At 46.7% G+C, this 17,448-nt stretch overlaps 1 protein-coding gene across 1 annotated transcript; it reads right to left on the minus strand.

Moving 5' to 3' along the window:
* Window positions 1-14,618: 14,618 nt before the first annotated feature.
* Window positions 14,619-15,170, minus strand: LOC123409084 (U-box domain-containing protein 38-like). The gene has a single exon (XM_045102070.1). The coding sequence runs from the start codon at window positions 15,168-15,170 to the stop codon at window positions 14,619-14,621; it is 552 nt and encodes a 183-aa protein (XP_044958005.1).
* Window positions 15,171-17,448: the final 2,278 nt, after the last annotated feature.

Consider the following 17,448-nt stretch of genomic DNA (forward strand, 5'->3'; position numbering starts at 1 on the left):
CATAGCGGTTCATCATATGTTCATGCTACGGGAATCACTAACTTCAACACAAGTATTTCTAGATCCACAACACCATACTAGTATAACTTCAATATTACCACAACCACAACTCAAAACTAATTGAGATGAATCAAACTTCTCTAATTACTCAATGCACATGAAGGTGGAAGTTTTCATATCCCTTTGGATAACTACCCCTTTTGAGACTACTTTCATAGCATAGATCAACTACCACGTCACGCACTGCCGTGCTCCAAAAGATATAAGTGAAACACATAGAGCAAAATCAACTAGCTCAAAAGATATAAGTGAAACACATGTGAGCTGAATTGCCTAACCAAAGGATATAAGTGAAGCTCGACAAAATCACGGTGAGTGCATGTCTCTCTCTCTAGGTGTGCATCAAGGAAGATTGTGACACAACAAAAATTAAATACTCCTACGATACAATACGCTCCAAGCAAAACACATAACATGTGGTGAATAAAAATATAGCCCCAAGTAACGTTACCGATGGATTGAAGGCGAAAGAGGGGATGACTTCCCGGGGCATCCCCAAGTTTAGGCTTTTTCGGCATCCTTGAATCAACTTGGGGTGCCTTGGGGATCCACAAGATTGAGCTCTTGCCACTCTTTATCTCTTTGTCCATAAGAACTTCACCCAAAACTTGAAAACTTCACAACACGAAACTTAAACTGAAACTCGTGAAATCATTAGTATAAGAAAGCAAACCACCATTTCCTTAGGTACTGTAGCAAACTTAAATTATACTTATGTTGATGTTGGGTTACTGTATTTTCAATCTTCCATGGCTAATACCCCCCGATACTATCCATAGTTTCATCAAAATAAGCAACCAACTCAACAAAAACAGAATCTGTTAACAGCAGACCAATCTGTAGCAATCTGTATACTTCGTATAATTCTGGTACTTCAAAAATTGTGAAAAATTACGAAAGTCTGAAGAATTTGGGTAGAAATCAGAAGAAAAAATAATCAACTCAAAAGCTCTTACAGAAAAAAAATGCAAATTCTTTTCGTGAGCAGAAAGTTTCTGTCTTTTCCAGCATGATCAAACGATCATCCCCAAGACTAATCATAACGGTTTTACTTGGCTCAAACGCAAAAGAAAAAGAAAACACAATCATAACAGAATTATGAAAGTGTGGAAAACATAAAACATAAAGAAAAAGGATAGATTCGTTGGGTTTCCTCCCAACAAGCGCTATTGTTTAACGCCCTTAGCTAGGCATAAGGTGATGGAATCACGTATAGTCATCTTTGGTGCTCAAACCATAAGTAGTGTGATCATTTATCATCTTAAGATCTTCATCTTTATTGGATGAATCACCACTAGCTTTAGGAACAAAAACAGACTTGACGGTCTTTTTGAGAGTGAGATTTCTAGTATTTTGCACAGCGGCAAAAGCAGAACCCAAGTTGGTTATGACATCTTCTAGTTTGCCAATTCTAGAGGAATCATTAACTATAGGTTCTTTCTCCCTTAAATTTTTCAAAACCATTCCCACTTTGGATCCATACTGAGTAATTTGATTGTGGATCTTTCTATCCAAATCCTCAATAAGTTCAATTGTGGCAATTTTGTTTTCAATGGCGTCAAGCCTTTGCATCACGTGTTCCAAGGTCAAGGTAGTTCCATTAACCATAAGCGGGGGTGAGCCTACCAAATTCATGATAGCTCCATAGGAGTCAACAGTATGGCTCCCCAAAAAATTCCCACCTACGATGGTATCAAGAATATACCGATTCCAATGAGAGATTCCAACATAAAAACTGTGAAGAAGAACGGTAGTGGATTGCTTACGAGTAGATCTACTTTGAGCATTGCAAATCCTGTACCAAGCGTCCTTTAAATTTTCTTCCTCATTCTACTTGAAATTGAGAACTTCGTTCTCAGGGGTATCGTTTGGAGTGGTGGGTCTAGCCATTGATGGACTATCCCACACACAAACGAGCAGGAAGTAAGCGAGTGAAACGGGCAAAAGAGAACGGCAAAGGAGAAAGGCAAATGAAAACGGCAAATGAAAACGGCAAATGTGAAGTGGGGGAGAGGAAAACGAGAGGCAACTCGCAAAAAAGGTAAATGCAAGAGATGAGTTTGTGACATTTACTTGGATAGATCTTGACTTGATCTCCCCGGCAACGGCGCCAGAAACCCTTCTGCTGATGACTAAGCCTATAGGGATTTGCTTGGCAAATAAGCAAAGGATCCCCCCGCGGCCTTGGTGCCTTGCGTTGGTGTTCCCTTGAAGAGGAAAGGGTGATGTAGCACAGCGGCGGTAAGTATTTCCCTCAGTTTGAGAACCAAGGTATTAATCCAGTAGGAGAATCGCGTCAAGTCACAACTACCTGCACAAACACAAAGAGCTTGCACCCAACGCTATGAAGGGGTTGTCAATCCCTTATAGATTGTTTGCAAAGTGAGAACTGAAAGCAAAAAGTAAACAAAGCAAAGTAAAAGTAAAAGCTGAGATGATAGTTGTGAATAGACCCGAGGGCCATAGTGTTCACTAGTGGCTTCTCTCATGAAAGCAAGTAGGCGGTGGGTGAACGAATTACTGTCGAGAAATTGATAGAACCGCGCAATGTCATGACGTTATCTATGGCAATGATCATACATATAGGCATCACGTCCAAAACAAGTAGACCGATACTTTCTGCATCTACTACTATTACTCCACACGTCGACCGCTATCCAGCATGCATCTAGTGTATTGAGTTCATAAGAACAGAGTAATGCCTTAAGCAAGATGACATGATGTAGGTGGACGATCTCAAATCTATGATGAAAGCCCATCTTGTTACCCTTGATGGAAACAACACGATGCGTGCCTTGCTGCCCCTTCTGTCACTTGGAAAGGTCACCGCACGGTATGAACCTAAAACCAAGCACTTCCCCCATTGCAAGAATCGTAGATCTAGTTGGCCAAACAAAACCCAGGACCCAGAGAGACTTACAAGGATATCAAATCATGCATATAAGAAATTAGCAAAGACTCAAATATAATTCATAGATAATCTGATCACAAATCGACAATTCATCGGATATCAACAAACACACTGCCAAAGAGGATTACATCGGATATATCTCCATGAAGATCATGGAGAACTTTGTATTGAAGATCCAAGAGAGAGAAGAAGCCATCTAGCTACTAACTACGGACCCGTAGGTCTGAAGTGGACTACTCACGAGTCATTGGAGAGGCAATGATGTTGATGTAGAAGCCCTCCGGCTCCAAAGTCCCCTCCGGCAGGGCACCGGGAAGAGTCTCTAGATGAGATCTCGCGGAAACGGAAGCTTGCGGCGGCGGAAAAGTGGTTTCATGGACGCCCTGATTTTTTCTGGGATTTTAGGGAATAAATAGGCCAAAGAGCTAGGGCAGGGGAGCTATAGTGGGGCCACAAGCTTGGTAGCCGCGGCCCCCCCTGGCCGCGGCTACAGGGCTTGTGGGCCCCCTGTGGGCCTCCTCCCTTGGCCCTCAAGTCCCCTGATCTTCTTCTGTTCTGGAAAAATTTATTTCGGGGATTTTATTCCGTTTGGACTCCGTTTCAAAATCAGATCTGAAAAGAGTCAAAAACACACAAAAAACAGGAACTGGCACTTGGCACTGAATTAATAAGTTAGTCCCAAAAAAGATATAAAAGGTATATAAAACATCCAAAGTTGACAAGATAACAGCATGAAACCATCAAAAATTATAGACACGTTTGACACGTATCATTAGGCGTTTCACATAATACATCTTTGTTTTGAAGAATTAGGAAGGGTTGTAGTGTTGCCAATTGAAGGTCGTCGTGCTGCGCCATGGGTTGTTTTCACGCTGGGTGCCGGCTGTTGGCCGGTGCCATCCGTTGTACGCCGCCTGGGGCACTGTGTTACCTCCCTTTAGAGGGTCGCGACCTCGGGGCCCAGGCCGTTGCGCTGCACTGTCGGTCGTGCTGCCCGATGGGAGGGCAAGGCCCCGCCGTCGCACTATGATTGAGTCGTCGTCATGCGGGGTAGTCATGGCTACCGGTGTAGGTTACTACCGTGAATCGTAATGCAGCCATCCGCGTTGGGAGAAACCGTCGGGAGGAGCACCAACGAGGCCGAGGACCGTCGCGTCCTCGGCGCCGAATGGTGTCATTGCCACAGCCAAGCACCGCGTTCTCACCGTTAGGGCAAGCATGGCGTTGTTGTTTCCTCTTCTATCGTTCTTCTATTCCTTTTCGCTCGTGGTGTGGCCTAATGCTCTCGGCAGAGGCATGTTAATAACGTGTGAAGAGAGTAAAGCAAGAGAGAAAGAAATGAGAATGGATCGTGTCTTTCATTGATGAATTTGGGATATACATACCCTTGGTATAAAGGCGGTTATAAAGAGGATTAATTGACATATTTAATTAATTCCTAATAGATTAGACAAGATGGGATGGACGTCATTGATAATTGGAGACCATTGGAGAATAATAGTTGCATTGATTGGGGCCTCGAAGGGTTGTTTATATAGATTACAAAACTTGGACTCCAAGAATAATAGAGATAGGTTACAATTCGAAGAGGGAACCGGCCAAACCGACCTATACTCTAATACCCCCCCCCCCCCCCCCCCCCGCGTAGTCTGAACGTCAGTGGTAACGATGTTGAGACTGGAGCGTATGTTGGTGAATGATGCAGTCGGAAGTCCTTTGGTAAAAATGTCAGCAAATTGGGCACTGGTAGGAACATGAAGAACACCAACTTCGCCAAGAGCCACCTTCTCACAGACGAAGTGTATGTCAATCTCAATATGCTTGGTGCGACGATGCTGAACGGGATTAGAAGCCATGTAGACTGCAGAGATGTGATCACAATAAATGATGGTAGCACGCTCAAGCAGTTGATGAAGCTCAACGAGAAGCTGATGTAACCACTAGGAAAAGTCCAAATATAATGAGAATAATCATCCAAGATCACAATATAATATTTTTAACCAGAAACACTAGGGATTGGAGAGGTCCATAAATCACAACGAAGTAACTCAAACGGAAAAGTGCTAATGGTAGTATAGGTTCCAAAAGGTAATCTAACATGTTTGCCGCATTGTCAAGCATTACAGAGAGAGGGACTATGAGGAACACTAGAACTAGGGATACAAAATTCATGAAGCAAAGATGATAAAGTGGTTTTATTGGGGTGCCCTAGACGACGATGCCACAAATCAACTAATGCAAGCATGGCTCGGGGGTGGATGTAGGCGCGCCATGAAGCGGATAAAGATCGCCCGTGCTATTGTACCGAGCGAGGACCTCCCCCTTTGTCAGATCCTTCGCAAACAAACCAAAAGGGTCAAAAGCCAGGATAACTTTATTGTCAATGCAAAATTGTCGAACGGAAATAAGATTTTTGATTAAGGAAGGGACAACAAGAATATTGCGTAGAAGAAAACTGGCATAAGAGGAAGGGATATAAGAATGACCGGTGCAGGAAACAAGAATGGTTGAGCCATCGCCAGTGGTGATCGTAGGAAAAGAAGAAGGGAAACAAGCTGACAGAAAATTCATATTTGAAGACATATGTGAGGATGCACCAGAATCGGAAATCCAATCTGTACCTTCAGTCTTTAGGGTAAAATTGTTTATGGTGTTGATGAAGGCGGCTTGGTCCCAGGCTGGATGTTGTGGAAGAGCAGAGGGGCCAGGAGCTTGCATGTGAGCGTAGGGGAGAGCTGGTAGCTGCTGGTGGTAGGTGTACGAGGACTGCATGGTGTCGTAGGAGGCCGGCATTGTCTAGTAGGGTGGCAGGAGTCCTAGCGTGTTGGGAGGTGGCGTATGAGTGGCGGTGTAGACGTGTACCGGTGGCCTGGGTCCGAGGAGTCCAGGAGAGTCGGTGGCTGGACGAAGACCGGGGCTCCATGCGCCCGTCTATGCAGGAGGGGCACCGTACCGCGAAGGGGCCGACCAGAGCATCGACCAAGCTTGTACAAGGCCGGTCCAAGGGTCGTGCTGAGGAGGCCACGTCGAGGGAGCTGGTGGTGATGGAGTGGTCGATGACGAAGCTAGTGCAGGGCCGGCAGGACGAGGTGCAGGAGGCTGGTAGATGGGGTTCTTGTCCCTGTAGTTGGGGCTCGGGCGCCAGCCTGGGGACAGTGGAGGAGTTGCTGCTGTTGCCACGACAAGAGGTGGAGGTGCAGCAGACTGTCGTGGTAGCCTAGGCGAGTGAATCGCTGCCGCGGAGGGAGTGGCAGCATGAAACACATGCAGCACCCATTGCGCATTGCGAGCTTGGTTCTTCTCTTCTTGCTGGAGGATGGAGCGGACCTCCTTGAAGGTGGGGTAGGGCTTGAGCATGAGGATGAAGGACTGCTACTTCTCGAACTGGTCACCGAGGCCGACGAGGAGGGAATTGATGAAGGTGCGGTCTTCAACGTGATCGCCGAGCTCACGGAGTTCGTTGCCGATGGCCTTGATCAGGTGGCAGAAGACGGTGACCAGGGCATCTCCCTGGGTGGTGGTGCGTAGCTCGGTGTTGAGCGCGTTAATGCGCGCGTCGGAGTTGTCTTGGAACAGCTGTTGAAGGGAGGCCTAGGGATCGACGGCGGTGGCGTCGTTGGAGGAGACGAGATTGAAGAGCTTCGTGGAGATGCATGTGTAAATCCACTGGATGATGGCGAGATCATCTTTCACCCAGCGAGGATCGGCGTGCTGCGGAGGATAGGATGGATCTATGTGGTGGCAGAGGCCACAGTGGCCGAGGTAGATGGTGAAGAGGTGGCGCCAATGATAGTAATTGTGGATGCCAAGATCTAATGAGATCGGGATGAAGGGGGAGACGTCGGCAATGGTGTCGGCTAGGGAGATCATGGGATTTGAGGAGGGGTTGTTTGGGTAGTTGTAGAGGAGGAAGAAGAAGTAGGGGCACCGACGGCGCGGAACTTGGCCATAAAGAAGAGGGGGCGAGTCGGCCTGGACGGCGACGCGTGTGACGGTGCCATGCCAGGTGCGGAATACCTAGGCGTCTGATACTTATTAATTGAAGACAATTGAAGAATAATAGTTGTATTGATTGGGGCCTCAAAGGGCTGTTTATGTAGATTACAAAATTTAAACTTTAAAACTAATTGAGATGGATTACAGTTCAAAAAGAAAACCGATCAAACCGACCTATATTCTAATAGTCATGAAGTCGCCAACAAAAAAAATAGGTGAAGACTTGATTTTCTACCATGCACGGACAAGCGTGGTCCCATGCATGGTGCAGCCGTTCGTTCTTGCGCACAGATGTCCGTCCGAAATGTCAGAGTAAATTATTCTAAAGCATTCCCACAACGCTGTTTGTACAATACCTGACCTATCCTGTCAGATACTCATTAAAATTGCAGGTCAGTATTAATAGGGAAACAGGGATACACTCGTTTGGGTCCAGCCACGCGAAAGTCTCCTCCTATCTACCCATCGAGTATGCTGTGCAGATCCACTGTTCCGCATTGCTACCCATCGAATATTACACTCTTCAAGAGGGAACCTCTCGGCGCCATCTCGCGGCATCCACGTGTGTAAGAGTGACTGGCGAGGCCACTGTTTTGTCGGTCGTTCCTTTTCATTAAACGAAGTAAAAAAAAGCCTCAACGCACGCGACCCAGTCCCACACCCGGACAGGGATCAGGTGACATGCACGTTTACATGTCACCGTGTACCTTGCGGTTAAAATTTAAATTTAAACAATATAAAAAAATCTGAAAAAAATCATGCATGTTCACAACACATATTAAGATAATCCCTAAAAAATCCAGATCAAAATTCGAAACATACATCGAGAAACAAAAAAGAGAAATCTGTCATGAATATTCGCAATGGTTCTGTGTATACTATTCACATCTAAGTTTTTCTTTTTTGTTTCTCGATATATGTTTTAAATTTTGATCTGAATTTTTTAGGGGTTATCTTAATATGTGTTGTGAACATGCATGATTTTTTTAGATTTTTTCACAATGTTTAAATTTAAATTTTGGCCGCAAGACACACGGTGACATGCAAACGTTGCATGTCAGCTGATCCCTGTCCCCCACACCCCACGCTCTCTCCAACCCCCACACAACCTCCGCCTCTTCTCGTCTCTTCTCTGTCTCACCGCCGCCGGCAATGCTTCACCCCCTCTCCATCCCACTACAGCAACAGGGCACCGACCTACCTGGTCTCCCCTCTGACCTATGCTCTCCGCCGCCGTTGCTCTGCCTCATGGGTAGGTATTCTTCGTCTTGGCGTTGAGCAAGAAGAAGCACAAAGATGGGTGGACCTGGGCGACGGCTACCGTCCAGCTCCCCAAAAAGAGGGATTCCTTGTAGTGATCTCCCCACACGACGACTACGAGGAGGAGGACTATCTTGTCCACCGCGAGGCACGACCACCCGACACTGGTGAAAACTGCAGCGATAGGCCGTCAGATCCGCCGTCCGTCGTTCTTCCGCTCGAGGCATCCGTCGTTCACGTGCTCCTTCTAAAGTTGCTCCTCACCATCACGGGTGGATGCCGGTGAGGCCAACCTTCCCTCCACGCGCAGGTGCTCCCCCGCTCCCCTATCTCTCTTGCCTGACCCTTTCTCTGTTCCTTGGTGGTAGCACATTAGTGGTTCCATAGCTAGATTGGCCAGTTTCTGAAGTTTGTCGAGAAGACTACACCAAATCTTCCCCACGCTAATTCTTTCATTTGTCATGTTTAATTATTCATCTGTATTTTTAGTCAGTTTAACCATATTTCTCCATGATGAAATTAGTAACTCTTTTTCCAAGTTTCGAGTTGAATACTATCAATGGTATGGGCACATAGCTGGACATCAGGATAATAGTCGCGACATAGGCCCCGGGCGATGGGAGCTTAGGATCTCTCCGTCTCACGGGCCATGCCTCTCGTCCGCGCGGCAATGCCGCCGGCATGGACGCCCGGGCTCGGGCAGCCGATTGCAGTCCTGCCTCCCTGTAGGAACAAATAAGTTCACCGTAATACTAGCTGATTGTTACTGTATGAATTTTGTTGCGATTTCCTTTAATCAACTTGTTTAACAAGAGCTGCTGACGTTTTGGCTCACCAAAAAAGACCAAATGTTGGCCCATCTATTTACTGTGCGGCTGATAGAATTTCTATACATGGAGGATTTGTTAGTTGATCAGTTATGCAATATATAATCCTTCATATATACTGTACTAGGTGCTATTGTTAACTGGATTTAATCATCTCTCTTTCGTTCTTTGATGTATTATGCCAATGACACAATCAGTACTCAAGGTTATTGCTCTACATATCAAATTCCATTCCCTTACTGATGAGGCTCGGGGCAGTCGTCACGGCGGCCTCTTCAGCGGCATCGCCCGACGGGCTCCACGCACATGTGGTGGATGCTGGTTCCTGAGGTGAGCGTGATGTCGAGGAGAGATGGCGTCGAGGACGGCATCCAAGGACATCATCACGCTCAACGGCTCCGCCGCCATCGTCATTGAGTTCTTTGGTACGCACGCGCCTCCAATAGAGATCCCCCTTCCCCTCCACCACTCTCTAGTGTTTCATCGAGTGATTCGATGGCAGGTTACACAGCGAACAGGTGCGCGACGGGCCAGCAAACAGCAGTGTCGTCTCTATCCCCGACACTGCATCTTTGTGGGGCTACTGGCCCCGCACGCGTTTCGCCCGTAAGTGCCCTGGGCGGTGCGGACTGCAATTGCACGTAGGGCCGCAGTAGTTGCTTGCTCAAGGCGGCGTGCGGACTGCCTGGTAAGCTTAATCAATCCACTCTAAATCTCCTTATTTGGCAATGTTGCTCTATCTAGTATGCGTTCTTCAGGGCCGCGTCCAACACTGCTTCAAATATATCTGCCCTTAAGACGTAGTGTCCATGGGATAAAAAACTCAGTTGGGTTTCAAGTGGTAGCTGAACGTCTACCCCTTGAATAAACCTTTCCTTCCGATTTCACAAGAGATCCTTCTATTCTCCTTTTAGAACTGAATATATTTGATATGTTGTTCAATACCAATGTGGACATATGGACAATGCTTTTTCACTACCAAGCTGTCCTACCTGATGGTGTGACCTTTGTTTTCTTTCCTCCCACATCCCACATAAACGAAACAGCCCACTACTTATTTTCTTTTTTTATTACCACATACATGTTAAGCACCCAACCATTAGACATTTAATTTCGTCACTAATAGTAAGATCCATATGAATAATGTATACAGCCAGTTATTCACTGAATTGCTCTAAGATCAAATTGTGCCTCACCAAATTTTCTACAAGTCTTCTATTTATACCCTCATACAAATAAATTGCTATTAATGCATGGCAAATCGCTAATAGTAATAAACATATTGTCCAACAATATGAAAAGGTTCCCATTCCACTTTATCTGATAATTGTGACTTCCACCATAAGTGCATTTGATTGGTCTGCTAAGTTTATTTTTACATGGTTTACATACTTTCAAAAGCACAAATACAAGAAATATTTGATTTCATTGTGGCTCACTTGGAAAGATTTGTTGATTCTCTCTATAATTGGTTCTTATGTATTTAATAGATCATGCATGTATCGAGAGTAAATTCCTTCTCATTCCCTGTACCACTGTGCCGGCAGTCTGTCATTAGTGCCTATGTTAATTCATGAACAATTTTGTAACATTAGTCTTGCTATTATTTTTATGAAAACCATTGGGGGCATGTGAGATATCTTGGAGCATTTTGTGCATTTTGTATCATTCTGACTATGAGTATATTCAATCTTGTGGGTCTGATGCTTTCAATAGATGATAGAAATTAGGGCATGCTGAGATAATTCCTCTTTGTATTGTTCTAGCCCGTGAGTGTATGTAATGTTGTAGTTTATTGCTTCTAAGTTTTTGGCTGGTTATTTTGCCTATTATGTGTCCAGGTCAAACTTCCATCCTTCACAATGCATTTAGTATTTGCATGATCTATGTGTCTACACATATCACACTTCTGTCTGTCGTGCTAATTTGGTGCTTTATTGGAGGTTTGGGATTGGGCAGTGGTGAGCTTGTCTCTCATACCATTTTACTCATGTCTGCATTTATCTTTGTATGCAAGAATTTCTTATCTCAATGATACCAATCTATCAGTATGTCCATGCAGTTGTTGCTCTGTTATTTTCCTTCTCTATGTAGTTTCTTTGTACTATTTCATATGTGAGTAAACTATCTTGTTGAATATTTATATTTATTTACTTTTAAATTGTAGAACTGTGTCCCTTGAAGAATATTTGTGTAGCATACAATGATTCAACCATACGATTAAGTGGTTCATGGGTCTATAAAGCTAGCATATCATGATCTTATGAGGTCGTTGTAAATTTAAATTTGGTTAGTATTTGGTTTCTTCTACCAAATGGTACAAGCTTTCACGTACTTTTGGAGGGAATTGATGTTAGTTTTATGCTTCCTGTGATTCTCTTCTATGATTCAGAATTTTAGTCCAAATCATAGGCTTGTTATGATTCCCTTTTACGATTGAGAAATTTGATCGAGGAGGCTTTGGCTATGTCCAGTGGTTATCATACATCACCCTTACCTGATGATTTCATTTTATGGATGTCCATACTTCACTAGCGAAACGACATTGAAGTAAAATGTGGTTGTTTTATTCCGTAGCTGGGCAGAGGTCGTATCCGTTATGTGATGTAATTGAAGTACAATTTTTCCTTAGCATGTTGCCCCTCGAGTTTAACCGTCCTCTTAGAGCACGCAATGGAATTACATGGAAGGTTAAGGTGACCTCATGTCACGCCCAAGATGCGACCCTATCCTCAATTTGGCACGAAGCCCTCATCAGGGATAGAAGCGCATCTCGTCATATCGCAAGAATGGATATCGTTACAAGTACATGTACTGAAAAGAAGAGATATATAAATAAAATTGGCTTACACTCGCCACAAGCTAGATCAGAGTCACAGCGGTACATTACATAATCGTCAAGAGGAAGAGCAGGGTCCAACTACGGACGAAAACAAAACGAGAAAAGAAGAACGACGTCCATCCTTGCTATCCCAGGCTGCCGGCCTGGAACCCATACTAGATCGATGGACAAGAAGAAGAAGAAGCAACTCCAAATGAACAATCAACGCGCTCGCGTCAAGTAACCTTTACCTGTACCTGCAACTAGTGTTGTAGTAATCTGTGAGCCACATCGGACTCGGCAATCTCATTTCCAAAGGTATCAAGACTAGCAAAGCTTAATGGGTGAGGTATGGTTAAGTGGTGAGGTTGCAGCAGCGGCTAAGCATATATTTAGTGGCTAAACTTACGAGTACAAGAAATAAGAGGGGGGAAGATCTACGCATAGCGGACGTGAACTACGGATGATCAAATGAATGATCCTGAACACCTACCTACGTCAGACATAACCCCACCATGTCCTCGATCGGAGAAGGAACTCACGAAAGAGACAGTCACGGTTACGCATGCAGTTGGCATATTTTAATTAAGTTAACTTCAAGTTATCTAGAACCAGTGTTAAACAAAGCTTCCATGTTGCCACATAACTGCGGGCACGGCTTTCTGAAAGATTTAACCCTGCAGGGGTGCTCCAACTAGTCCATCACTAATTACCACAAGCCGCATAGAAATCCTCAATCACGAAGCTCGCGATCTCGTCGGATTCCCTAGTGGAAAACCTCAACTCTGAGATTACCCAAAGCATCACCGGAATCCCGATGCACACAATATCTCGTCAAAGGTAAAACTAATCCAGGAAGGCCACCCGGTGTGTCGACGAACCCGATAGGAGCCGCGTATCTCGTTCTCAGGACACACCGTCTATGCAAAGTGGACGGTAGCCAAACCTCGAGTTGCCCCGAGGTGGCACCGCCGACTGCTAGGTGGGTGGACCAACACTCATGCGGAGCACTGGCCCGGGGGGTTGATTAAATTATCCTCGGGGTCCGGAAAGTCCCTATGCAATTTTATTAGGTGATTAGGCAAATGTAGTACCAATGTTGGGCCTTGCCAGACCAGCTTTAATCTGAAACGATTTATCAAGGGGGTCCCCATAACAACCCCGATCGTGTTAGGAGCGCTCATTTATGGAACATAACACCGGTAGCCGGAAACTAAGGGGGCAAAGGTGGAACAAAACACCAGGCTAGAAAGGCCGAGCCTTCCACCTTTTACCAAGTATATAGGTGCATTAAATTAAATAGCATTTGATATGGTGATATAACAAGGAACCCATGGTTTCACATGGAAGCAAAGCACCTGCAACTAGCAACGCTAACACATAGTTAAGCAAGCAGTAACATAGCCAATCAGTGGTTTGCTAGGTTGAACAGGTTGAAGATTTTCATGGCATTGTTGAGAGGCTGATATTTAACATGTGGTAGGCAACGAGACATAACGACAGTAACGATAAAACTAGCATGGCAATGATAGTAATGGTATCTGGGGAAATGGTCATCTTGCCTGAGATCCCGCTTGGAAGAAGAATGTCTCCGTGAAGTAGACGAACCGACGTAGTCAAACGGGTCCTCACAATCCGTCACGTTGCCGAACTCTATCGAGACGAAGCAAACCGGAAATACAAATCAACTCACGGAATTCACCACACGATGCACAACACAAATGATGCATGAGCAGCTGAATACATGCAAGTCACGGCATGACAAATCACAGAATCAAACACTACACATTAAGTGAAGTTCAATATGCAACGAGTTTCACATTGACGAAACTCCACGTTAATTATTTAGTTCTATCCCGGGTAGATACACGGAAATATTAAATGTGATTAAACATGGAAAGAGGTGAAGCGCAATTAATCTACCTATCTAGGCATTTTAAATGAGGTCGGAAATGACATATAGCACCTCCGAGACGACCTCGCATGTTAATTTACAATTCTGTCCATATCTGAACTAATGCATTTAATTATTTGTTAAACAGCAAAACAAATAGGTTCACGTGATTCTACGCGTCGAGACAAGCAATTTACACATAGAAATCATATCCAACGGAGCTACGGTTCAAAAGATACAAGCACCGCAAGGTATGATGGCATGAATGCAATATGTGTGCAACAACGGTCACGAGCACTTCAAAACATACAACCAGCAAGAGAAAATGGAACTACACGAGATTCTAAGCAAGTTTCATGTAGGACACGATCAAAACGGAGCTACGGTTCAAAAACTACGAGCAAAACAAGAAATCACTACAAACTGCCAAAATCAGCCACATAGCAGTTTCTACACCCCACAACTACGAGCTACTCAACTCCAATATACTCAACCAAGGCATGTCACGAAAGAGGTCAAGAAGCACTACCACAAACAACTAACAACAACTAGCATGGCATCAAGGATCACTAGGGAAAGAAGTCACAAAGTGGCATCCCACACACTATTTCAGACTTAGTGAAAATTACACCTCATGAAAGTGCAGTTTTTGATCTGAAGCAATATTGACAGTAGCAAAACCATAGGCTACAGGTCTCCAAATGGCATAAAAATTCACAGCATGCTAGAGAATCACAAGGGCTACAACTTACTCCATTGGACCAACCTCAAAAGAGCTATAGATCACAAGATCTTTACCTAATAATAAAGAGGCTATTGCTTCCATCGGAAAACCCATCGCTGTCGTTTTTAAAAAAATCCCCTGTCTTTTAGGTAATTAAACCGGAACGACATGAACCCGTCCGACACGATGCTCCCGTCGCAGTCGTCCCCGTCGTCGCACTCCAGGCTGCTGCTGGTCAGGTTCGCCTCCTCGTCCAGGTCGCCCTGCATGGCGCACAGCGTCTTCCTCGCCATCTCGCGTCGGACGCCGCCGGAGGTCCCCTCCTCGGCCACGCGGCGGAGGGCCTTGTCTGCGTCGGGCGCGCGCGCCAGGCCGCGGAACCGGAGGCTACCGCGGCTCAGCGCGTAGATCGCCGCCACACACCACTCCTGCAGCTCGGCGACGTCGTGGGAGGAGAGGAGGATGCCGGACACGGCCGCGACGGCGCCCGCGTCCATCAGAGAGGCGCGGCCCTTCGAGCAGCCGCCCACTTTGCAGATCACCATGAGGGCCAGCCTGCGGATGGGCATGGGCTCGGCGGCGCTGGACGCGACCCTGAGGAGCGCCTTGGATGCCCCCGGGAAGCGGGCGGCCTTGGACTGGTTGACGGCGGCCAGCGAGAGGTGGTAGATGGCCATCCTGGCGTCGCGCCGCGCGCGCGGGTGGTGGGTGGGGGAGGTCAGGAGGTCCAGCAGGGGAGGCACCGTGCCCAGCACGCCGATGGCGGCGCGGTTCTCCTCGTTGAGCGCCAGGCCAAATTTACTATGTGGTGTCACGGGCTAGGTTAGGGGATTTAGGAGTGGCTAAGGCTGGGCCTTGGCACGCCTAATGGGTTGTGCACTACTACTCTCTCTCTTTCCTTTAATTTCTTTCTCTAAATTCTTTAATTAAAATGTGTAGTATTATTTTTTCCCGTTGCAACGCACGGGTGCTTTTGCTAGTAGAAGCAAAACAAAACAGCAACAAAATATAACAGATTCCAGACTTAGAAATATTTCAGCTCCTCCAAATCAGCACTATTTCTAGCAACTTGAGAGCAAGCAAACCACACCTAAACATGCATTTCTATTGCAACTAAAAATACCAGGGGCTAGTCTAAACACTCAAGAGCTACTCCCTAGTTGACAACTCCGTCAAACGAAGCATGGAATAAATCCTACGAAATAAACAAAAGAGCATCACGGCAAAATATCGTGCGAACTAACTTGCTCTAATGCTAAAAGTAATTGCACAGAAAAATCCATACCCCGAAAACATATAAAATATGTGGGGTTGCACGACAATATAATGCCACACGAAAATGCGAGAAAAATAACCTATACACGGGAAAATAAACTACCGACAAACCCTACACGCAAAAATACCAATGATCGCTTTAAAATGCATGGAAAAATGGTTCCTAAAACATGGACATTTATCTAAGGCATTCGGGCAATCCGGACTTGCGCGAAACATAAATACGGGATGTTCCCCTATTGGGACAGCATGCTACACTAGGCGTTTGGCATGTTAAACTACGTCAAATAAATATGCAAGTTGTGAAATCGTGTTTTACTTGCAAAACTACCCCAAAACCATATAAAATACGCCTCGATCCGACTAACGGTTAATAAACTACGGGCATTTGAAAAACAAGCATTTTTCCTGAAATTTAAATAAAATACGAAAAACCTAAAAAAACGCTAACGGGCCTAATGTGTCTACCGGGCCGAAACTGGGCATTGGCGTCATATAAAATAACGCGCCAGCGGCTCACTATAGAGGCCGGGGGAGTTCACCTTAGTGGGCTCGGCCTGGTCGGGCGCTGGAGCTGGGCCAGCTGGCTGCTGCTCCTACTGGGTCAGTTGGAGGAGAGGGCGTAGCTGGGCCTGGCGCTCGGCCCAGACGCGCGGGGAGGAGCGCTGCACTCGCGTCGTTCCCGTCCCTTCGTCCTCGCGACCAGGAGGCGGCGGCGCTGACTCACCTGGCAGCCGGCGACGACGGGGCACCCGGCGGCCAGCGGGACCAGGCCGAGGGGCTGGATCCGGCGAGGGAGATCCGGGCGGCCATCTGGCAGCGCAACCCTGGTGGGGCGACGGGGCGCTGGAGGCAGAGGACGCGCCAACTCCGGCGAGCTGAGGTGGGATCCGGCCGGGATCCGGTGAGGAAAGGCTGGGGGCACGGGATCCGGTGAACTCCGGCGAGGCAGCAAGGGTGGCGCTTCGGCGAGGTCCATGGCGGCGGCGTGGTGCGACGAGGAGGCTGCTCGATCGGGGCTCCTCCCGATCTGGCAGCACGGGGCGCTGCTGCTCGGGCCATATGGGCTCGGGGCGGGCCGCGCGCGGGCTCGGGCGGGCCCGACGGCTGGAGGTGGAAGAGAGAGGAGGGAGGTGGCTGCGGGAGACTAGGATTTGCACGGAAATCGAGGAGGAGAGAGAGGCGGCTGTCTAAAAATAATAGGAGGGGGCTATTTATAGAGAAAAAGGGGGCTAGGTTACCCGGAATCGCGTTCCGGATCCAACCGTGCGGTCGGATTTGGACGATTCCGCACGCGAGAATGGGTACGTGGCCATGTAGGGTGGTTTACCAGAGACGAGAGGGAGAACGGGCGGCGCGGCAACGAGTTTTAAAACACCGACGAACGTCCGACGAATAACCGGAGACGGTGCCGCTACGGTCGACCGTTCGGGTATCAGATGAACTCCGATCGCGACGATACTTGACAGGCGGCCTAACTACAACTAATAAAGACCGCGCATCAAATCTCAACCCGATCAGAGGACGCACACTTTTAAAACAGGGTTTTTGAACGATGCCGCGGGCGCGTGCGAGTGCGGTCGAGCTCAGAACGGACAACGACGAGAACCGACAACTAACAACGGATGCAAGTTTAAAAACTGGCGGCAACGGAGATGCCGATGCAATGCTGATGATGCG

The sequence above is a fragment of the Hordeum vulgare genome, chromosome 7H (genome assembly GCF_904849725.1).
Source record: "Hordeum vulgare subsp. vulgare chromosome 7H, MorexV3_pseudomolecules_assembly, whole genome shotgun sequence".
NCBI classification, from domain to species: domain Eukaryota; kingdom Viridiplantae; phylum Streptophyta; class Magnoliopsida; order Poales; family Poaceae; genus Hordeum; species Hordeum vulgare.

Bases quoted from the DNA above. Each gene is read 5' to 3' on its own strand.
- LOC123409084 (XM_045102070.1), bottom strand. From the start codon at position 15,170: ATGGCCATCTACCACCTCTCGCTGGCCGCCGTCAACCAGTCCAAGGCC.